The 24,455-nt window shown below is 40.9% G+C and overlaps 1 protein-coding gene across 3 annotated transcripts in view; it reads left to right on the forward strand.

Moving 5' to 3' along the window:
* Window positions 1-197: 197 nt before the first annotated feature.
* FGF6 (fibroblast growth factor 6) overlaps window positions 198-24,455 on the forward strand; it is a 31,350-nt gene continuing 7,092 nt past the window's right edge. For 2 of the 3 annotated variants that reach the window (XR_013942596.1, XM_080570988.1), the window contains exon 1: window positions 198-24,372. Coding sequence is in view for 2 of the 3 variants with exons in the window: in XM_080570988.1 (XP_080427114.1) it covers window positions 24,033-24,372 (340 nt within the window). In the remaining variant the exon portion in view is untranslated. The remainder of the gene's footprint in view (window positions 24,373-24,455) is intronic. The other variant, XM_080570989.1, reaches the window with a different exon arrangement.

The raw sequence follows: 24,455 nt of genomic DNA on the forward strand, positions 1-24,455 counted from the left end.
AAAAAAAAAAGGATGTTACATGTCTCCTTTGACAAATTATATCAAAATTATTCTGTCATCTTTCCAAGCTCACAGTGACTGCAAAATAAAATTTATTAATGCCTCATTTTACCAATTAACTGTTATAAAATGAAAAACATGAGAGAATCCTTAACCTATTGCATTTTGTAAATCACTGGAAGTATTAAAAAAGAATCCAGCTAATGTATCTGTGAAAATGATTAGGTGTTCTTTTAATTATTACCTTTTTACTATGTTATCTTTCTGCTTTCTTTGAAGGTTTCACATTGACAAGTCTGTCATGTACAACTTAGTAGGAACATTATAGTGTTCTGAAATCTGTTGCACTGGTATATTTTGCTGCTTATTGTCAAAATGTTTTATCACTAAAGGGTCTTTATCACTAATCAAGATGCTTGTGTGAAATTTCTTAGGCCAAACTTGAATCCACTCAAATAAACAAATCTCACAACCTCCTGCCTCCTACTGATGGGAAACTAGGGAAGAAACTGCTTTTATCCCATCTTGGACAGTCAAGCTTTTTGAACATGTCTGTGGGCACAAGAGACTGTAAGCAATCAGCGTAGAGACCTGTCACAGGGAAAGTCCTGTCTGAAGCTGGTATTCTCAGTGTTCCCAGAAGAGTTAGGCTCACGAGAAAGCAGCTGAGATAGTGAAAGTCCCAGGGAGCTTTTTGAAGCCCATAGTTCTGTTCTGTAGGATACATTGGGATCCTGGCAGAGATGGGTTTGACTCTATATCTTTCTACAGATTGCCCAAGTTCTGTGCTTGAAAACCAGCTAAAAATGAGGTGATTTACTATCTTCATTGTGACTTTATTATTGTTTTATTTAGTTCGATGAATGTGAAGGGTGTAAAGCTTTGTACTGGGGAAACTGTAATTTAAAAATTATAACAAACTATAATTTATATAAAACTTAAATATGAATTATAAGTATAATTAAAATTCTTAGAGAAAACAATATTAATAAGCTCATGATGTTTATAAATGGCATAAACTCTTAACTTGTTTTATTGAATCCTTCATGCTGTACAGAGTCCACCTAAGTGACACAGCAACTATCTATTGCTGAACTGTCAAATGCTTTCTTTTCCTGTGCCAGCAGCTTCTAAAGAAGAATCATGAAAGTAATGTGACCTCATTTGGTGTTCCAGAATAGAAGGATTTAAATTCATCTAGAATGATCTGGATTAATCCTGCTCATTGCTACTCCTAAGATGAAGTCAAACTCCAGTCCCAGAAAATCAAGTGCTCTAACCAAGATTCTGTTTGTGAAAGATGTGGTAGCAGAAGTATTCCTTTTTGTAAGTTGTAAGACTTGATCTGTTTTATAAGAGAGATGTGTGTTACATAATTGCCCCCCCCCCGTCAGTAAATCTACCACGAAGTAACCCATGGAACACCAAAAATCCTTGAGCAAGTTATCTGTCTTGTACTTCAGCCTTTTAATAAAAATTCCACACAAATTCTTTTATTATGCCAAAACCCCAAGACATATCTAATTTAGTAACACTTGTGTAAAACTGCAAATAGTTTCAAAAAAAAAAAATTACTTCCTCTTTGTGATAAGTCCTAGTGCCTTTAATTTTTTGAAGCGTGTATTTTCAGTCCTCAGAAAGTGGATTATATATGAACTTTTCACCCTCATAACCATCTTTGATACAAAAATGAGCAAACAAACTCCAGGGGTGAGGTTTTGGAAAGTCTAAAGGGAAGAAATGGTACTAAACTATTAGTTACGCTTAAATTGTTCTGAAGCTTGGCCCTTGTAAGTGCTGAATGGGCTTGCCAGACTTTGTCAAAAGAATTCTTGATACATCATCTATTATTCCTGCTTTTCGTATCTGTTCCCAGGAAGTAGTGTTAACAGCAAGTTTTAGCTGTCTTTCTTTGTAGAAAAACAGAATACAGAGCTGAGGTGACCTCGACTGTCCTTTCTATTTGATCTGTACCTGGCAACTGTACAGACCAGTAGTATACAGACTGCAATATATGAAATAAAGCCACGTGAGAAATCCTACTGGGGCTGTGAGAAGCTATTTGAGATTAAGAGGAAAATGACTCAATAGGCATGAGGTTTTCTATTTGTATATGCACAGCAGCATTCCTTGGAAGGATGACAGTGCCGAATACCTTAAAGATGTTGTATAAAATTGTGTATGTGGCTGCGCTTGTATTAAATAAATTGCTCTGAAGAGAAATGTGGAAGACATGACATTGAACAGGTTTTTGAATGTGCTTATGGTGGTTGATATAAACTGCAGGTACCTTTAGCAAAATCTGAACCGAGGTTTAAAGTCTCAGTTTGTCAAGGACATCCCGAGCTGACTTTCAAACCCACTGTCTTCAGCTATACAATCTCGGGCAGTTTGCTTCCATGATCACTGATGACAATCAAGGCAAAGCATGCAGGCAGTTGAGGAACAGATTTAGAGTTGTAGTTCAGACCAGACCTTTTTTACACTGCTGTAAAATACTTTTTTTTTTTTTTTTACACTGCTAGAAATGTAAGTGTTGGTACTGCCTGGAGGGATAAGAATTGTATCAGAGATCTTTCCTTCTACAATAGTCCAATACTTTTGAAAGCTCAGCTGAACCCTGAAGGCAAAGAAGCATTGTAATTATAGCTAGCAGGGTCAGGCAGGTGGGTTCAGTTCATCTGTCATAAACTGTGTTCTGTTGGCAAAAGAACCTTACTCATTTTTAGCAACAAACAGTTCCAACAAGAAGAATGGGGTAATACCCCTAGATTGGTGAAGTTTGTAGCTTGATAGGAAATGTGACTTTGAATTCCTACAGATAATAAATAAATAATAATAAACAAAAAATGAACTGGGTCTTGAACAGGTCAAGCAAGTGCTCAGATTGATGGGCTTTTATATTTTGTGGGAATCTTCAAACAGTGACCTTGTTTGTCAGGATCTCTGTCAAATTCTCAGCACATGAACCAGATTGGGCCCCAGAGAGCATGTGTAGTGAAGACAACCCAGCTGGTGATGTGAATGAGCTCAGAGATAGCCAATTGACTATGAGCTTGTTATTCTTGAAATTAAGATTGATTTATGAATACTCATAAGCGGTCCTTTGAAGTTCCTGTTAAAATTTACATTCCCAAATATTTCTGTAGACGGGTAGCAGCTAGGCATGGATGGCAGCGTCTCATCTTCTGAAGCAGGCATATAAATTACAACTTATTTCCAATTTGGAATGTACTAACTTCTTTCTTTGCACACGGTCCAGGCTGCCCTGGCGACTTTAGGTTACAAAGGAACCCATAAGAAGCCTCCAAAGCTCGTTCCAAGATTAGTTCCTGGAGATTAGTCCAGATTCTGGGAAAATAAAGGTGGTTCTTAGTCCTGTGTTTCCATTCCCACATCTGTCAGAATAACCAACAGATGAAAAACAAACAAACAAACAAAAAACACATTAGCAAGCAAATCTTCCTCTGGGTACTTTCTCCTCATGTGGATTTATTTATTTATTTATTTATTTTAAATCAGAAAATGACTAAAGTACATGATGCATGGGTTTTGTCTCATCAGTTTCTTGACTTTCAAAATAGACGTGGAACAGTGCATTCGACCAGTCTTAGGCAATTTTGAGAGAAGTCTGATAAATTTTCTCCAGTGTGCATAAATATCAATACCCCCTGGGGAAAGTAAGTCCCAGAACAAAACAAGGTTCTTGTGTCATATTTGTAACACATATAGCTATGAATATAACTAGTATCAAATATTATCTGCAACACAGAAAAAAAGAAAAGAAAGCTAGCAGCATTAAATCATGAAATAACTCAAAACAGACTACTAATGCACTATGTCTGTACTTAGAAGAGCTACAGTTGGTACTGACATCTTTCAGAAGGCTGTTGCATTTCATGTCTCCTAAATCTTCATTCCAATCACTGGAAATACAGCAAAAGGTATTGTCATACAAAAGCTGCCAATCTTCTGCAGTCCAGAGCCTGGATATGATGTTAACTTTGATATTCTTCCTAGTTTTTATTTAGCAGTCACCTTTATTTAGGAGTCGCCCTCTGCTCTGTGTTTTCCTGGTGTAAATTCAGTCTACTAAAGTTCACTGACTTACTCCAAAATTACACAGATGCAACTGAGAGCAGAATTTGGCCTTGTGTGCCCTTCCAAGGGTGCTAAGTTTGAGCAGATACAGAGTAACACTGGCTAAATGACAACTGAAGGGGAATATGAAAACCATCTGTAAATATTTAACGTGTGCAAAGATTAAAGAGGAGGCGGAGTTGTACTATGTATTCCAAGAAGGGTTTTAACTTAACCTACAGCAATAAAACTGAGCAAAGAAAAATACATAAGAATTATGGAAGTAATATTTCTAAAAACTTAGAGATCGGTCTGATAATTTATAAAAATTTGTCAGTGAATGGAGTGACATCCACTATAATTTACAAAATGACGCGAGGCTGCAGCTATGCTGTTATGTTAAAAAGTGCTCTTAAGCTGCCTGTGAGAGGCCAAAATGGGGCTTCGTGTCTGCCTTTCTTACTGCTCAGATGAAACCGATTTCTTTCTCCTGCCATTCCATCTTTGGGAAACACATGCATAACCATCTGGATCCAGCAGGCATGGTTTGGTCCCAGTTGGCTGAATATGCCAACCAGTTTTAAATGTGCACGAAGAAGCATGCCATGGAGAAAAATTCCCCACTCTTTCAAGACATACTTCCTGTGAAAGACAAAACCTTGGGGAGCAAATCACTTAGATCACTTAGTTGGATTAATTCAGGTTTGGACAAGGAGAGTCATATGCTACATGACGTTGTTGGCTCTTTCCTAATGGGCATTGGTTCATTTACATCAAATATCATCAGAGCATCTTTGAAACCTGGTTGTTTCAATAGGAGTTCAGGGCTCATGGCCCGTGTGCAGGAATGGACCCTGTACATATAAATTTAGTGTCTTGAAATGGGAAGTTACCAGACTTGAAGCTGGTTTGGTTGGTTCCCAAAAGTTTTATTTTAAATGCCTTAAACTGAACCATAACAGCATCTGCCTGGCATAAATTATAATCCTCCAAAATGCTCTGTACTCACTCATACAAGTAATTTATAGTGACTGTTTCAACTTGGTTCCAATGAACACTTTCAAATCCAGGCAGAAATAGCATCACTCCACAAACAGGGGCCTGCTTCCTTCCGCCACGCTTTGTGTGCAACATCCACATTATCAGTCTTCTGTGTGCCTATTTCCACAGCGGAAACCCTACCAGCACAAGCCAGCCAAGCCTCCTTTTTTGAGAGATGAATCTTTCCTCATTCAACAATATAAGGTGGAAATTGCAGTGGGCCAATGACATGAGCTTTCCCTCAAGCTTGACAAGCTATACGAGAGGATGTGAGTGCTTCTGTTGAGTAGTTGTTTGGAAACCGCTGTCTGACAACCAGTTGTTATCTTGGATATGTTTTTAGCAATTTTGGGCAATTCTCCCTGCCTGTGGAAGTTGTTCTTTCTTTTAAGCAGTCCATAAATCATGGGCAAGTCTTGCAAGCTGATGTTACTAAATGGAAAATGGTACATACCACTCTTGTGTTGATAGGTAGCCCTGTTCAGCTCTGCTTACTGAACCTTCCCGTTAAGAGAGAAAATATGAAGATAAAAATTGTTGGCGATTGCTGCATCTCTCCAAGATTCACTTGATTTCTAAACCTTCACAATAATTCAGGGAAGTGCTGCCTAAAAATGCAGGATATTTAACTTTCCTTGGTGCACATGCTTTTACTAGTGTCAGTTTCTGCTGTGTTTCAGCAGATGGAATTTGCTGTGCAGATCAGTCTACTGATTCTTCAGTTCTGCCTTTAATAACAGGCACTACCTGGAGTCCTCAGGAAAGGCAAAGTCCTGTGTCCTTCCTGCCTGTGAGTCACTTGATAGCTGGAAGTTATCATGGATCCCAACAAAGATGATGGTGTGCAAGCAAAGCTAAGTGATGGATGTAGGCCCAGGGAAGTCAAACTCCCTATGTGTCAAATTATCTAGTCCTTGTAAAACTCCTGGCATTGGGTCAAGCAAATTATTCTAAGTTGATTTTTAAAAAAAAAAAAATGAGGACTCAAGTGATTGAATGATATTTGGTTGACAGTCACATAGAAGACAGGCAGCAGACTTTAAAGGTTCATTTTTGGCACTGAAACTATATACTGTGTGCCAGGTAATGGTAGAATAAATTATTTGAGGACAAAATGTAGCTGACCAGGAAAACTTTACTGCCTGGGAACACTATCAGGCTTTAGAAAAGTTAAAATTAATTAAAATCACCTGGGCATTAAAAATCACATAGCCAATGGACTAGATGCTGTCATACAGAGATAAGAGCATCTTTCCTCTCTGTGAAACTTCGAGGCCATTCCTCATTCCCGCAGCCTTCTCATGAGCCCTAGGTTCATGTCAACCACACCGCAGGTACTCTGAGCAGGAAGGTAGCTTGCTGGTTGTTTCTGGATTGGTTGGTTGGTTGGTTGGTTAGTTGATTGTTTCTAATGTTTAATTCACTGTCTGCTGGACACCGCGTTCTGTGACAGTAGAGTCCATTACATGTTCTGGGACACCAAAGTACTCACTCAAAGGGCATTGGAATTAGTGAAAATGAAAAGCCAGTGACTCCGGAGCAAAATCAATTCTCAGTAGAGAAATAGCAAACCTTTATTAATAAGTACATTTCAGTCTAGCCAGACTTTCATCACAACCTTGGCCTTTATGCTTGTGTAGCAAAAAGCACCAGCTATCACTGGTGTTTAGACCATTGTGGCCTGCAGTGGGGTAAGTAACATGTCCAAACTCTGATAAAGCCTCAGAAAAGAACAGTAGCACCAACAGGACAAATTAAGCTAATTACATATAATTGCAGTCCCATACCAGAAGCAAGACCTTTGCAAGAGACTTCCAGTCAAACCAATGTACTTAAGCAGTCATTCTCTCTCCCCCTAGAAAGAGCAAGATTTGAACCTGAATTGCTCATTTTTTCTGTCATGACTATTATCTCTGACCTACCAGATTAACTACAGTTCAGTTCATGAGCCTGTCTTAATTCTGACATATATGAAATACAATCTAGGGGAATTTAAAAGGGGAATTTAATTTAAGATTAATTTCCCTGTCACACACACACACACAAATAAAAAATAGAAAAACCTTGTGAAGACATGAAAATTCTCTGCTGACTGCTGATCAACTGAATAGTGGATATAAAAAATAAAATACTATGCTCAAGAGGATGACTCAAAATGCTAAGGGAAGGCTTTCAAGTAGCCTTTACTTAACGTGGGGTGATGAAATCAGAGAACAATCTTACCCGACTGTTCCTAGAAAATCTGTTTAAATTTCTTTCCTCTGTAAAGAGCACTATCAAAGCTGTTTACACTGAAACCACAGAATTTGGAAAGCTAAAGCACAAAGCCTTCACATGATGTATCTTTGCTGGATGCATTGTACAAGCTGAGTTTGCAGTCAGTCTTCTCGACTCAGTTACATGCTCAAGTCAAATTTAGGGCTTCATATGCAATAGTAATGTTAAATCCTTGCCTTGATGAACTTTGACAAAGTTTTGGTATTGACTTCAGTAAGGCCAGGATATCACTTCCCAATATAGCTCTAGAAACACACAGTGGTTAAGTAATAATTAATAATTTAATTAATATAATTAAATTATATTAAATTAATATATTATTAAATTAAAATAAATATAATAATAATTAATAATTTTGTGTGCAAAATGTGTAATACATCAAATATTTGTGACTCTTCTAAACAGAAGATGTCTAGCAGCCAGATCTAACAGCCCAAAATCCAGACTGGACACCTCAGTGTCACCAGTGCCTCATGGCATCTTTTGCCAACATATCCCCTTTCAACTCCTTCATTTGAAAATCATGAGTTATGAAACTCAGCAATGCAAAACTGAGATATACAGCAAAAGCTTGCTGGATGAATGTCATAATATACTTAAAGGTCATGTAGACACATGGTTTTCTGGTAATAATATATACAGCTCCTCACCATTCAAGTATATACTTCGCATAGCTCCCTTTTGTGGTATATTGGTGTAGGTAGTGTAAACCTAATGAAAAAGCAAAAAAATGAACAAACTTTTACATGTTGCATTCACATTAGTAATGCTATTCAGGTGTTATTCAAGTTTTCTTGAGATCTAGTCAAGAAAAAAGGTAGAAAAAGGGAAAGCTGTGAATATTTAAACTCTGAAAGTGCAGTTATTAAAAAAGGAAAAAAATAGAAGGAAAAAAATCCACTGCAAAAGGTCAGATACCATCCAGTTTATTCAAACGAGCACCTTAGTCAGAGAATTATTCTTAGCCCTATAATAATCTTCAAACGTTAAGTTAGATGGGTATCTCTCTACAGCTAGAAATATGGCATGAAGGTCAGCCATGACTTGATCTTTTCTAGAGCTGGCAACACTCCCACTTGAAGTGGGAGGTTAAACTAGATGACTTCCAGAGTTCCCTTCCAACAAACATTTCTATGATAGTATGATCTCATGCCTATATTGCAGTTAAAGGGACCATCTTATTTTTTTTAAAGTCTTTGAGATGTGCAGAGCTGATTTCAACTATTCCTATAGAAAGAGCTTGAAGGAAGTTTCCATCATGTTGATTCTTTATCTTTGTACATCATGCTTTAGACAACAACAGCATATTTTAGTTCTGGCTGGCAGTAAGAAATAATTTGCAGTGAAATAACATCCATACGGCATGTGTTTGTGTATGTGTGCAAGGAAGTAGCTGAAGTGGGTTTGCAGGCCTGTGGGGCTTATATGTCCAAGTGCCAGCCACTGGGGAGATGCAAGATTGTGGGGAAGTTACAGTACAGACAGTGTGTATAAGAGCACATCAGCTACTGGAAGGATACATATTGTATTATGTACACATATATGCATATGTATACATACATACATGTAGAATCATAGAATAGTTTGGGTTGGAAGGGACCTCAAAGATCACATAATTCCAACCCCCCTGCCATAGGCAGGGACACCTCCCACCAGACCAGGTTGCACAAAACCCCATTCAACCTGGCCTTGAACCCTTCCAGGGACGGGGCATCCACAACTTCTTTAGGCAACCTGTTCCAGTGCCTCACCACCCTCTGAGTGAAGAATTTCTTCCTAATGTTTAATCTAAATCTACCCTCTTTTAGTTTAGAACCATTACTTCTTGTCCTATCACTACACTCCCTGATAATGACTTATATTTTCCACTCTCCAGTCAGTCTGAGAAGGTAACAGGATGAAGCCATTGGAACTGACTGTGTTTCCTTGCCTGCTGTGTTTTCTGTCTGTGCTGATCTGTAGGATCAGCCATGTAGAGATGTATGTATGAATTGTGTGCACGTGTGCCTACTGGAAATACACACTCAGCCCCGCTGGACGTGGGGGCAAGGAGCTGAAGCAGCCCCAGCTCTGTCAGGCTGGATTTGGCAACCCCCAGCGCTCTGGAATCCTCTGGCTCCCCAAATCCTCTGAATCCCTAAAGCCCTTTTAGGCTGACAGATAGCATATGCTTAAATATGTACATAACTTAACACTTTAGCTGTCTCACAGCTAAAATCGGTCAGGCCCACCACGTATACCAACTTAAGATGGAGAACTGATTTACTTATGTTTACAGCTCTACAGAACTGTGTCAGGCCCTAATTCAGAAAACAAATATTTGTCTAATTGCAGACATATCAATTTTACCAAGACTTTAAGTTATATTTAAGTACCTCTTTAATCAGATTTTATGTCGGCAGGGATTTATCATCATGGCTGAGGTGATAGTCAAGAGTGTAGTCTTTAACTTTGCTTCTGTCCAAAACAACCCAGTATTTAGTAGTGCTTCCAACTTATGTTCGGTGTCTTTTGGAGTGTATGGACTAAACTTCACACAGGGCTCTTTGTCAGACTGCCATGCGGTGAGGACACATGTGCCATCCACATATTCCCTGGCTTTTGGGACATGTGGTAAGAGTGGTGGCTTTTTTCTCTTTCATCCCTAATTCTAGCCAAGCACATCTTCTTACCACAGTCTTTGCCCTTGGTGGTCAAGCCATTCTCAGGAGAGAGATGGATTTGAACTTCTTTATGTCAGTGTGGGCCTGGTATCTGAGTTTCCTGCTTCAAAGAGATTGATACAGTCTTTTGCACTGGTAAATATGTCCAAATGTAGGGCATTCCCTACATGGAAGAAAACAGCAGGCTGACCTTCTTTCCTCTTTGGTGCTTAACCTCCAAAAACTGTTTGAGGCTAAGAATTCAGACCTGAGATAAGGGCTTGAATCCAGAAAAAGATGCTGGACTTTGAAGGCATCATTTAGTGTTCCCTTATGACTGAAGTAGACAGTGCTTCTATGGTGACTGTGCTGGCTGCTGTCATTCCGGGGTGACTAATGCTCCTCTGGTGCTGCAGAACCAGAAAGGGCTCTGGATTCAGAAAGTGAACTGCTACCATACTGAACATGTTTGTGGGCACGGGCCTGAGTGAATGCATCAGGAGGAAAGGAGGCTTGATCTAGGGAGGCTGGAAAACTGGAGGAGCTCAGGACCCTCTCCACTCTCTGCCTGCAGCTCTGTTCACTGAGAGGGTAACTTCCACCAGCTGGCCATCCTGCCCTGCTGAAGGTCACCACCCCCATCTTTACCTCCACTGGGTGAGGCACTCCTCAAAATGCAATTTGAGCTCTGTAGGCAGAAAGAAGTGGGTCAGAAGAGCCCCTCAGTTGCCCTGTGTTAACTGACCCACCACAGTTTGAGTGAAAGGCAGCAGCGAGGAGCAGCAGGAGGTGATAATCTTTCAGCTGATGTCATGGCAGTGGGAAGAAAACTCGATCAAGGCTGAGATATTTATTTGAGGAGGGTAATGGAGACAGCACCTTAACTCCTATGAGAAAGGGGGAAAAAAGAGATCTTTGAACCTTTCCTCACTGCTAGTGGCATTCATCAGCATTTTTCACCAGCTTCCAAAAGAAAGAAATCAGCAAGAAAAGAAAGAAGTCAGAAAGAATGTGGCAGTGCAGGCTGTATACAGTACATGCTGGATCCTTATCACCTTCAAATTTGCTGCATTTTTATAAGGAAAGACACATTCAGATGTGACTTTCAGGAACCTCAGGCTATGTACATAAAGGAAAGCTCTTCCCTGTCTATCCAAATGCTGGGCAATGTCTTCATTTTTGAGTACACAAACTAAGGCAGCTTAAGCAGGCTGACTTTCAAATGAGATATTCAGCACTTTCTGAAAGCCAAGCCCATGCATCTAAAGTTTAATACATCTCAAAAATAGGGGTAATTGGAATAACAAGTCATCTGGGAAAGTCTTGACCTGCACACAGTGCAAATGAAACAACATGAGAACAAAATCTGGCTGTCACCTGTGCAGTGCTCACGCCAGTGGCAGTGCTTGCTATCATGAGAAGCTCTGTGAATGAAATTGTTCTCTGTAAGAAGCATTTTGCACAGTAATATGTGCCTGCTCGATTACCTACTTGCTGCATAAACTAACTTAATTTTTACTTTGGAGTCATACACAAGCCAGACCTTCCAGACACTTTGAAAACAAGTAGAACAAGAGCAAAGGTGGCAAACACAACCAAAGAGAGTTAGGGATCAGTCAAGCTGGACACGACAACAGGATTAAGCAGGAGATGTATAAGAGGCTTTCATTGTGCCATCAACACAATCATTTTACACAACACTATTTTCATGATTAGTTATTACACATTATATGACAGCATTCCCATGCCTTCGGGCTTTTTGTAACAGTAGGAGAAATGGTGGGCTGGAGGAGACAGCTGGACTTGCACTTGGTATATGTCAGTTTACTTAAGCAGAACCATTTTACTGCTGCTGGAGGAATGCAGCAAAAGGTCAGTGCTGAAACTTCGCTAAAGTAAGTTGAGCACACATTCCAGCTGCGAACATATGCTGACTACTTGCTTGATCAAAAAGGAAATTTCAGAGCTCTGCTACATGCTTGCCTTGACCCTGCTCCATACCGCCTGTCTAGTGTGCATCAGACAAACTGTTCTCTAATCCTGCATGCAATACACATTCTGTTAAAAGATGCTTGGAATAGTTGCATATCATCATTAGTAGAGCAATCTTAAACTGGGCTCATGCATATGGAAAAGTGCATGATAGCAGGGAGAGGGATGTCACGAGGAGAGGTGTTGTATGAAAGCATTAAATGTGTGTTTTTATTTCTTAGTCCTGTGTTCCCACCATAACCCGACCCTGTCCAAGTGAGAATCATCTTTGCAAGGGAAAATTAAACTCAGTTCTTATATTTCCCTTGTCTGTGTCTTTAAATGTTTAATCTTCTGGAGCTACTCTGATCTGGTCAGTGTCAGAGGAAGAATCCTGTGCTGACAAAATGCACTAAGAACCTACACCAACTTAACTGGGCTGTTAAAAATTTCAGAAGTGAAGCTCTTATAACTGCAAGAGCTTCTGGCTGATTTAGAACATGCCCTCATAACATCGCTTGATAAAAATAAGACTCTGGCTTTTTAATAGAACAAATTGCTTGGGTTTTATATTTAACCACAGTCAGTGTTAAAGCTATAACTGTTTTTCAGAATATTTTAGGAATCTGATCTTGATCTTCCATGTGTTAAAAACCATCACAACAAATACCTTGCATTGTGGCTCCTGAGGAAGATATAACAAGGTGGCTGCAGCCTGAAATAAAAAGCATTTATTTTATGTTCAGGTTTGCTACTCTTATCAGAGTAGGTATCAGAAATGATCATTTCAAGGTAAGCAAGGAGGCAGTCTTGAGCCAAATAACCTTGCAAACCTGCATGTTGTTTGGAGAGAGGGCACCAATGTTCCCATTACTCACAGACAGCTCTTCAAAAACTCTGAGGCTCCACTGTGAAAAATGGTACTTGTATTTAGGACCCTCAATGCACTGGGAGCAGAGGATATTCTGATAAAAAGAAATGGTTTCCTTTCTGAAAAATGGGACTTGCAGACATTAAGAATATTACATGATGATCATGATAATCAATCAGATTAAAACTCTGGGTTTACTAATCTCAGTTTGTCTTTGGGTCGTGCTTCAGTCAGTCTAAATGTATAGTACAGTCATGGTTTAGTAGCAATACATCTAGAATAATTCACATTAAAAAGAGCGTGTTAAAAGTAAGAGAAAAAATAAAAGAGCCTTACTGGCTGCCTGCCTTTTATGCAAAAAAAAAAAAAAATTTCTTTTCTTTTTTTTTCTTCTTTTCACTGTGGGTACTACATAGTGTTCAATCACAATGCATTAATTTGGAGAGAATAAACAACATGACACATCAGTAGAAGAATCCAACACTAGCACCAGGTTAGTTTCCTTTCACTGACTCAGATGTTTGCCGTCGACAACAAAGCACGGGAAAAGTTGATACAAAGAGGATAGGACCCTGAAAAGGTGGAGTGTGTTGACAGGGCTCTCATGCAGTCCAACATTAACAAATGAAAAGACCTGCCCCCTGGCAAGACCTAATTTCTCACAACAGTACAGGCTGGGCACTGACTGATGGGGGTGCAGCTTCACTTTTAGAAGGGGCTGGGGGTCCTGGTAGAGAGCAAGATGAACCTGAGGCAGCAGTTGTGGTGAGGAAGGACAGCTATATCCCACTGCATTAGCAAGAATGTAGCCTAGAGTTCAAGGGAAACAATTATTTCCGTGTAACTGGCCCTGGTGAAGCCACATCCGGTGTGCTAAATCCAGTTTGGGGCATCTGAGCACAAGAGAGAGGTCAACAGATTAGAGAGAGTACAATGGGGAGCCACTAGGATGCACAGGGGGCTGAAGCACTTGATGTTCAAGGAGAGGCTGAGGGTACTGTCAGCAACATACCAAGGATCAAGGTAACTGCTCAGCTGTCTGTAGTTTTTTTGAGCTTTAGCCTTCTAGCAAAGTAAAAATGTGTCCATTTGTCTCAGAAAGATGCTTTTTGAATAGGGTCCTGGATATTATCCATGAAGTCATTCTGTCATCCTATGGAGAATTCATAAAATTTGAATGCTGCATGTGTGTAATGTTTGTTTCAAGCAAAGAAGAAACCAATGCAGTCCAATTCTAGTAGCTCTCCACAGGAGAGGTATAGGTCAGAGAATAACCAGAGCTCAAATTCTGGTCCAATTCTACTTTTTTGAATTCCATATTTTTTTTTCCATGTTTCTTTTATAACCTCTTATACCATGGAGGTACAGGCCACTCCATATCCATCACCTCTTACCTAATACTGATATCAAAGAAAGGTTCACTGGCTCTGCTTATTTTGCACCCTCTGCTCATTAATGCTCTGATCTTCAAACTGCTTCTACATGTACCTACGTTTACTACTGTGAATCAGGCCAGTTCAGCCATCTGCAGTAGCATGTGCCTAATTTTGAGTGTGTGAACAGTCCAAAGGTCCACAGGAAACAAAGACCACAGACTTAAGAATTGAAACTTGCTCAGAGTTTTCTACTGGTTGATCCCAGCCACCTGCTACATATCTTTGGTTTTTAGTGATGTAAGCCAGAATACTTACTAGCTACCTGTTCTGCATATGTTTTATTAGTGCTTGCTCCACACTCCAATCTTTTATATTTTTTTCCTGTATGCCCCTGCAGATCTGATATGCTTCCCACAATTTCTAAGACAAATTTCCACATATACATGCAAAATTCCTTCCAGATACATTGGTATCTTTAAATACCACTTCATCACCTTTCTGTCTCAAAATGATGTGATTTTGCTCTTTTCCTTTCTTCTCCACTTCCTGGAGAGAATTATTTCCACCTTCCCATCTTTCCTACCAAAGTGTCCTTGTAGAACTAAATCTTATCATTTATAGGGACTTAAACAGTAGAAAGGGAGTCCCTGGAGATTACATCATGGTATCTCCAAAATTACAATAACTTTTACCTGTTCCTTACTAGTCAGCAATTTTAATGCTCCCTCTCTCTCTCTTTTTTTTCCTTCACCGAGAGCTGTATGGATCCTGTTCTCAGAGATCAATCTTCTGAAAAAAATGTTGGACTTGATGATCCTTGTGGGTTCCTTCCAACTTGGGTATTCTCTGTAATAATTGGGTAAGGATTTATTCAGAGCAAAAACTGATTATCCCATTCCTACAAAGACTATAATAGCAAGTTCTGTATATCTGACTCTTTGTTAATGATGCAAAATCTACAAAAAATCTGTGTTAGAGTAGCTCATTTTTTAATCCATTCTTGTATTCTAATTCAGTGTCTTCCACTCCTCCTTTTGTAAATCCTGTTTAAAGTTCAGTAACATCATTTCATTTAGCTGTTCACTGGATAAAGAGCTCTGCTGGACAATAGTTCAGATGAGCTAAGCAAATATTCTGCCATATGCTAACCAAATGGATGAGTAGTGAGACCTTGCTAACTTTCCCTGCTCCTTGCTTTTTGCGTGCAAGCACTCATGCTTCTGTCTAGAATAAAGCTTTACCTTTACCAGACTAACTTATTGTTCAAGCTAGAATTTAGTCATAGGCCTAAATGAATAGCTAGCAATTTTATAACAAACAACCTGGCTTGAGCCTTGGGAAGAAGCTAAAATCAAAATCTCACAGAAACTGTGGCCTACTTATCACAGAGCACTTCCCATGCTGTGTCAAACAAAAACACTCTTCTCTCTACAACAACCACAGGATGATCCATCTTTTTCTTTCTTCACCCATCAATGAAATAAATCTTTTTCTTTCTTCACCCTTGGCAATGAAAGCATCTATGTTACAATCATATTGATCAGGGTAGTTGAACTCAGTGAGGGCTCGTACCAACTCTCCCATTGTGCGTTCCTGATCCCTTGCAAGTTCTATACAAATTTTGAGCTTCTCAGCAGACTCTGACATAGTTTGAACCCTCTTTTCTGTATCATTTGTCCTGCTGTTGAGAAGCCGAAGGATATCATGTTCACTTTCTCCTGTTCAGAAAAGGAGCTATAGGAACAAAAACTGAATTATTGCAATTGTGCATGAAAATTGATTTGGCTTGTTTTAGCCAGCAAATCTGACCAGATAGAGCATAGATCACTTCTGAAATGTCCCAATTTGACTGATGAACTTTCTTTTTGGATGATTTTCTGGTGGCTGAGTTTTAGCTACCCATCTAGATAGCTGTCTGAGAATGCAGCCTGGAGCTTTACTAGACCCCTGATGATGAGAACAAGATATAGTTTTAGATGCACATTTTTAAAGAGTGAATGAAAAATCTTCAGTTACTCCTATAGATCCTGTTTAAGTGCAGGTCCCTTTCAATCAGTCCCAGGAACTGATTAATTTATATTAAATAACAAAGTAATAAAAGGAAGGACAAATCCCTTGCTCTCTTACCTTCATTTTCTTGTTTCTAAGAGCTTCACATAAAGAACAACATGAAAGGAAAATACTAGCTCCATCTTTCAGCACAAATGACGTTTTCAAGCAATCAAAAAGTTCAACAGCTGTCTGATTTATATTCCTAGAGCTTGAAGGCAGAGCATACTATCTACTATCTTTTGGACATTTTTGAGGACAGCATGTTATAAGGAAAAATTATTTGCCCTTGGCACAACACTGAAGGCACAGCCCAAGACCATGCTGCGGTCTTCCTCAGCTGCTGGCTTCTCTTCCTTTCTTGCTGCTGCCTGATAATGTTAAGTATTTGACTGGTCAGGCTGCTCTTGCATTGGAGTTAGCACTACTTGGAGCAGGAGGCTGAACTTGAACTCCTTAGGTCCCTTCTAATATACATGTTTCAATGACTCTGTGACTCACTCAGGGGGTTAGTTTAGTTTAGTGAGAAAGGGCAGGAGAAGACTTGTTGAGATCTTCAGTAATATCGTTGGCACACCAGATTTCCTCCCTATGTGAAGTATTAAGTTGTTGCTATTTTTGTACATGCAATAACATGATAGGAACACTGCGGAACAACATTGAGACCAAATAAAAGAAACACCCAAGAAAGAAACAAGGAGTTTCTTCCATGGGTGGGGTAAGGCTTAGCCTGAAAAATCTGCCAAGGGCATAAGAGGGGCAGTAAAAGGGAACTGGCATCCCATGGCTGCTGTGATTTAATTTCAGAAGCATAAAGAGTTTGGAGAATCTGTTTTTCTTGCTCTTATTCCACAACATATTCTGAACATGAGCCAGCATTTGGTGAGGCTGGTGAGACTTGTGTCCCTGACCTCCTTATAGCTAGGTAGCCCTAGGAGGCCTAATCATGCGGAAAGCACATGCAGCTGACACCAGAAGCCAGGGGTTTCTGAAACCCTGCCTGAGTCACTTAGATCAGTCTGGAGTTTTGATGTCCTTTAAAAATTTCACCCAAGTATAGATCTGAAAGAAAGTGGGATGTTAAAGGGACACGCTGTGCAGCAACTCCACACCCACTCTTATGTAGCTGGGAATGTGCAAATGCTGTAGCACAAAACAAAGTCATGCGGTCTTTGAATATACCTAGAGCATCCTGTACACTGCAGCCTGTGGCTGAGACACCCTCCTGACACAAGTATATGTGAAGACTTTGTAGGACTTCAGATAATAGGCTTGAGATAGCTTTTCAGAGCTCAGTGAAGAAACATGTCTGTGCTGTTGGGAGAAAAGTGCAAAAGATTTCCAAGCAGACACCATCGCTGCAAATGCTGCTGGATCAAACACAACATAACCTGGTTGTGACCAGCTCACACACATTTACTTGCAGTCTGTCTGCTGCTCTGTTCCTGGGCCAGTTGCTGGGCACCAGGGAGGGGATTCATCTCCAGATTAAAAAACTTCCATGTAAGAGTCAATGTGTGTGAGCCTCAGCTCCTGTTACACGAAGACCTTGTCAATGAAGGTAGTGGGGTCCTGAGAAGGCTTCAGCTCACCCTGGGGAAGACACCTCCTGGCTCGTGAGTTGAGTCAGTTTCTGCACTTCTCGACTGTGTTAACTAGACCCCTCCCTGACTTTACTGCAAGTTTAGACCCTTGGGGAACATGGACTCACTGTAGTGTAGGCACCTTCACACCCACGTATGAACACAGAGCAGTTGCTCACACAAAATGGCCCAGAGACTCTTGCCAGAACTGGTTTCTCTTCTGCTCTCCTCTTGCAGTGGGACACCCTGGGTTTTGACCCCTTCCAGGACTCACCCTAACTAATTCAGCCTTCCCCTGTGAATGAGCAACATGACAAGGGTTACACACCTGTATTTCTTACAGGATTTTGAAATCCTCAGGTGTGGTGAGTACCTTCTCTTCCCCCACCAATACAGCAGTGAGAATGGAAAAAAGGAAGAGGGCGGGAGGAGAAGTCAAAGACCGGTTCCTTTCCTGGTGAAATTCAGCAATAAATTATAACTATTATCAAAGCTGGGTTCCAAGCTTTAGACCTTCAGTGTTGCCCACCTTGCAAGAAACCAGGAAAGAGTTCAGGTGGCCCCACAAAGGCCCCATGATTCATATTTCTTCTCTGAAACATGAGGGATCGAGACCAAGAGATACAGAATTGACATGCAAGAGAAAGCCCTCACCTGAACTAATGGAACACAAAACAAGGCAGACACATTTACCTGGCAAGTGGCAGAAATTGCCTTCAATCTTCAAAACTGGATTACTGCAAATCATCTGAATGGCTTCCACAATCAGGAATAACCCAAAGACTTTGTCAGTTGGCCTCTTGTACAAAACTTCACCACTACCACCAACAAAAAATTGTTATTTTTGCTTTCCTATTGATGATGCTGCCTGAATGGGCCATTTAGTGTCCCTATCCCTGCATTGTCCTTGTTCCTGCTGTAATGATAAAACCCTGTGTGTAATAAACTAAAACCAAATTAAACATGTCCCACATCATTCTACTCTTCTAATAAATATCACTGAAGAGATCTCTGTGGGGGCTGGTGGCTGTCACTTTTTTAAGCTCAGTGTTTTGCCCTCGGACTGCCTGTCCTTGCGGACTGGGAACAGCTGAGGAGGTGATGAGAGAGGCAGTGGGTTGGTGTGCAGAGCACTGGCTTGGGAAGCAAAAGGTTCACCATGGATTCAATGCTCTGTCTTCTGAAAGTCATTTCAATCTCTGTAAAATATGGAGAGGCAGATTTAGCCACCTCAAAACTGTTGTTGGTGGGATTTTATTGTGCCCAGAAATGTAGAGAAGGACCGGGCCAGCTGCACTGGAATACATCTCTTACTGACAACTCTGCACCACAGAAATCTTTTCCCGTGCTTTCAGAGAGCAGTCCCAAATCTTCAGGTGTCCTCCAGGCTGCACCAGCAAGAGCTCTACAGGGGAGCCAGTGCAATCACCAGCTGCTTTGGGCACTCCATTTCCTACTCAACACCAACCACTTCTGCAGCCTATGTGGGCTGCCTTGCCCTCACAGTCCCTAGAACAGACGAGAAGTTGAAACACAGTTTCTTTTCCCAGAGGTCTTCCAGGCTCTGGGTTTCTATGCCAAGCTTTAAACCAGGCTAAGCCTAGGACAGCTCTTGTGCGGAAAACTATAAAGGTAAGATGCAAGCTCTGCTCTGTTACGTCATGGTACCCCAAGAACAACTCTGTTGCAAGAAGGAATTTGTGTTCATGTCATAAAGAGCAAGATTTGCCCATAATCCTATCTGTGTGCAAACGCAGCAAAGTTACTCTGTGTCCCTATGAACTCTGTGTCCCTGTGAACTAATTTCTATGCTAATGCCTTGGGAGAAAAAGATTAATCTGTTTGGCATATCCATGTTTGACATGCCTTCTTTAGATTATGAATATGAATTTAGCTTATTCATTTAGCTTATGAATTTAGCTTGAATGATCTGTAAACCAAAATTTTTCCAAGTAAGTTAGAATACTTATATATTCCTGACTCTTCTATGGCTTCCTTTGGGAGTGGATCTTTCCTCTACTTTCTCCAAAAAAAAAAAAAAAAAAAAGCCAGGAAGGTGTTCTGTCATTTATACCTACCTGTAGGAAACTAGCATGTAAAACCTCAGCGAGAGGCCTTGTGGTGGAATGGGAAGGTGATACTTATTATAAACAAATCTCTAAGTTGTTTTCTCCTACTCACATGTTCACATGCACCAAGACATATGTGCCTGAGTGTCCTGGCCAGGACCGCTGCTTGTGACATGGAAGATGAGGGAAGCCAGCTGTTACATCCTCAGTCTGTGTCTTGGTTTCACTTTGACCGGTGTTGATAGCTGGCTTTTGAATATGCCTTTTACATGCTTTAGAAGTCAGCAGCTGTAACAAGGTGACACTTTTGTTTCAGAAGCTTGTTTGCTTCAGCCTCTAAGTGTCTTACACAAGGTTGCTGTCTATTTTCTTGCTTATTCACTCTGGGTATAAATGGCTACACATCTGCCTTCCCTGTGGGATAACAGGAAGAAGAATAACAAATGCAGAGTGCTATAACCCTCTTTGTCATTGTTCTGCCATCAGCCTTCTGGTTTTCTACTGATTCTGGGTTTCTACTGATTTGTGCTGTAGCCCTATCCAATGTGGGCTGTCTGATCTTAATGTCAACAACACACCCAGTGTTTACCAGTTTTATTTCTGTTAGCTGGGTCCTTGGGTATTAATACAAGTCATTTTCATAACCCTTGCTATATTTTCTTTTGGTTTTGCTTTCATACACACATTCTGTGATTTATGGCTTTCATTCATAATAGTATTTTTGTTACAATTCTCTATGTGCTGGCCAACTCACTTCAGCAAACCCCCCTGTGCCTAAAGATGGTCTGATGGGGCTCTATGTTCACACTGGGTATAAAAGTCCTGTGCGAGTTATCCAGAGCCTGCAATGCCCTGCCATAGCAGTCAGATCTGTGACCCAGCAATCTCCTTCCTCCTCTGTTCCACAACCAGCCTGGATCTTCAGCACAGGCAAGGTGAAAAATTTTAGTTTGACTTTCTGCTTTCGAATGAGGGACAGCTCTTTCCGTGCCTTAAAATAGGGAGAGACTTTTTAGAGATTTGAAAATGGAACCCTGGAGCCTAGGTCATCGTGCATTTTTGAAAGACGTGCTCTGAATCTGTATCACGTTACTGCTCAGCTGCCTGGCTTTTCCTAGACTATCTGAAAGTGGATCTGTATTGCTGTGTTCCAAAGGGGCCTTATTTTAATATCGCACTGAAATACTGACAATGAAAGCCTGTTACTTTAATTAGGTGGTAACCCCCGTCATCCTGGGTCTTAGGACTTTGAGTAAGAAGAGGTTGATTGCTGAGGTAAATTTTTACCATTATGGAGTTCATGGGATTAATTTTACTGTAAATTTCTATTTTACAGTTTTTTACAGTTATTTCCCTTGACACCTTCCAAATTCTGCTGGACACATGATGCCAGAACAATGTGCTATCTGAAAAATCAAAAAGATTTCAGTCAATTTTCTGGAGACAGTTAATTCACAGGCCAAGAAGACAAGTTTAACCACAACAAAATACATTGTAAAGGAGACAAGGATTATCTAATTGAATCAGAAACTCTAGAACTTACACAAAAGTTCGTCTTCAGACATCTTTCCTAATACACCAAAACTCAGCAACCTTCTGGCTATGATCAGACTGTGAGGTGGTTCAAGACTCATTTCAGCTCTGATGCAGAACTGCCGAGTGGTACAAGACTATAGTATACACCTCATCTCTCAGCTGCACACCATTCACCACTCGGTCTTAGGCTGGGTACCAAGAATCTCTCTCTGAGGACTGTCAAACATCCCAGTGAAGTGACAATTTTTAGCTATTGTTTTAGTTTCCAGATCAAGCAAAAGTGGCAGTGGCAGATATGCCAGCAAAAGTTAGAGAAGCTGTTTTAGCCCATGCCTTGGTCCTGTTGTGAGAAAACTGACAAATAAGACAAAGGTGATTGAAAGCTGGTGATGGAAAGCCAGCTCTGCACCCTCCTCCCTCAACCCGTGAAACCACCAACTGCTGTTTTGCTTGATGATTGACAGCTATATTCTGCTTTTCCTCTTAGGACACTGATCACAAGAAAGCTGCAAAATTACACTTCAAGCATTCCTTAGGGAGAAGAAAACAACACTTTAGAAGTGAATATTACAATGCATATTTTACAGACAGGGATGGCTCCGAGATATTAAGCTTTTTTCTTGGAGTCACATGCATTGGGAATGAGCAGGACTTCAGACTGTACTATAAAACAATCTAGGAAGTCGATGCTTCATCCCTGCAACATCCCTATAACCATGAGCCTTTTTTCCTGTCAGCACTGGCCACCCATAAAGACACTGCAGCTGTGCCAAGAGGGTGAAAAATGCAGGTAATTGCTAAAAATTATATATGCAGTTCACACCCCGGAAAAATCATGAGATAAAGTAGACAGCAGCAGAGAAAGTGATATGATTTTTTTTTTCCATCATGAGCAAAAGGCAGAAGATAACCTGAATGCTGCTTTGACCAAGACATAGAGCTTCTGAAATGCCACCTGGCACAAGCTGGGGGGCTAGTCCAGTGGTTCCCAGTCTTTTTATAGCTGAGCACCTCTCAAGAGAGTAATCAGTATTTCACACGTCACCGAATCTATCTGCTCACCTGCTTCAAGTTTACCATCTCCTCCCCATCGCTCACAGTGCTTCTGCTCGTGTGTCTGCTGCGTCCATGGCCTCATATTACAGCCCAGTGAATGTGAAACTGTATGTCATGCCTGATGTGCTTGGTTCCACTGCACTTCCAGGTATTCTCCTTACTAGCATGCAGACATCTCAAATGACATGGACAACACAAGTTCTGTGCTGTGAAAAGCTGCCAGACGTATTGGCAAAAATATTTGCTGATATCTCAGCCATTTTCTACCGCCTACTGTATTAGTGTATTATATGAGGGGAAATAAGTAAGGCAGTCTGAGGAAGAAGAGGAAAATGAAGATGCTTGTCATTTACAAAAGTAAATAATAAAGGTAAAGGAGCACTTGGGCTTGAGGAAAAGAGACAGTGAAAAGGTAGGAAGGAGTGGCCATTTCCCTCTCTCTTTAATGCATTGCTAAGCCCCTGTCTTGCAAATACAATTGCACACCTGCAAATGTATTCTAGAGCAGCACAGATCCAAGATTTGTTCACTGTATTAAGGCCCATGTCTTTCACAAATAAATGGGATCATTTGGAAGTCACCTCAGTGAAAACCACAAACACTTAAGAACATTAGCAATGTCCCCTTGCTACCAGCAACTGCAAGCTTGTGCCTGCATGCCTGGCTTAGCAGAATTGCAACTGCAAACAGCAGAAGCATGTTTGAGTAAAAACAGTAGAAACAAACCCCACTTTCCACATGGCTTACCTCTGTGTTAACAGAGCAGGAGCACTCCTTTTAGAGGCACAGAAAAGCTGTTAGTGCATGGGCCGCTGTCGTAAAGGGTGCCCTGGATTTGCTGGGCATGCACTAAAAGAGAAACGGCCACTTCAAGCCAATTCTCCCCAAATGCTGAGCTACCCTGATGTACACCCAGCGATCATGCAGCTAAGGAAGTGACTGCAAAGTCTTCATTGCTCTCTGATGAGGTCCATGACTGTTTTTACACCTTCTTCTCTAAATAAGGAAGCTGCCTGCGAGGCCTCTGACTGCCCAACCAATTTGATTCCTTTGCTTTGCGCAGCCAATGAAACCTCACTCCTACCTCTGGTCTTGGATGACAGCACTCATCAAACCCCAGCCAGCCTGGGAGGACGGCAGGTTAGTGTTACAGCCATGGCAAGCTTACCTCTGGCAAGCTGTTGATGTCAGAGTGATGATGTGGGGAGGGACAGCCTCTGCACTATAAAGATGGGTCAATCAAATACAACCGAGGCTGCCCACCGGAGAGCAGGACCTCCAAAACATGGTCCCCACCAGTTTGAGTCCTGCTGGCCTCTCTCTGCTTCCAACCCAACTGCTCTCAGGCTTTAGTTTCATGTCAGCAATCTCTATTTGCTTTCCAAAAATAAGCTTCTGCCACCATGCTGAAGGGAGAAAAACAAGAAGGGCGGTATTTTTAGGGCCATTAATTCTGACCACGTGCCCAGGAGGTGAACCGGATGACCACGGCACAAAGACTTCTCATCACTATGTTCTCCAAAGCCAGCATTCATCGGACGTTGTCTGCTTTCATTCTCCTGTTTTTTTTAGCTGGGATTGCTTCAACATATCCAGTTGTAAGCAGAACTAATGGCACATTGCTGGAAAGAGGATGGCAATCTCTGTTGTCCAGGTCCATTGCTGGGATGTCAGGGGAGAAGTCAGATGTGAACTGGGAGAGTGACTATTTGCTAGGAATCAAGAGGCAGCGGAGGCTTTATTGCAACGTGGGCATCGGGTTTCACCTTCAAATCCTCCCAGACGGAAGGATAAGCGGAGTTCACAATGAAAACCAATACAGTGAGTTGCATCCAGAAATGAAATAGATGTCACTTAATTGCTGTGAACTCTAGTAATTACCCTTCATAGAATGCAAATGTTAT

Source organism: Anser brachyrhynchus, assembly GCF_964034855.1.
Source record: "Anser brachyrhynchus genome assembly, chromosome: 1".
NCBI lineage: Eukaryota > Metazoa > Chordata > Aves > Anseriformes > Anatidae > Anser > Anser brachyrhynchus.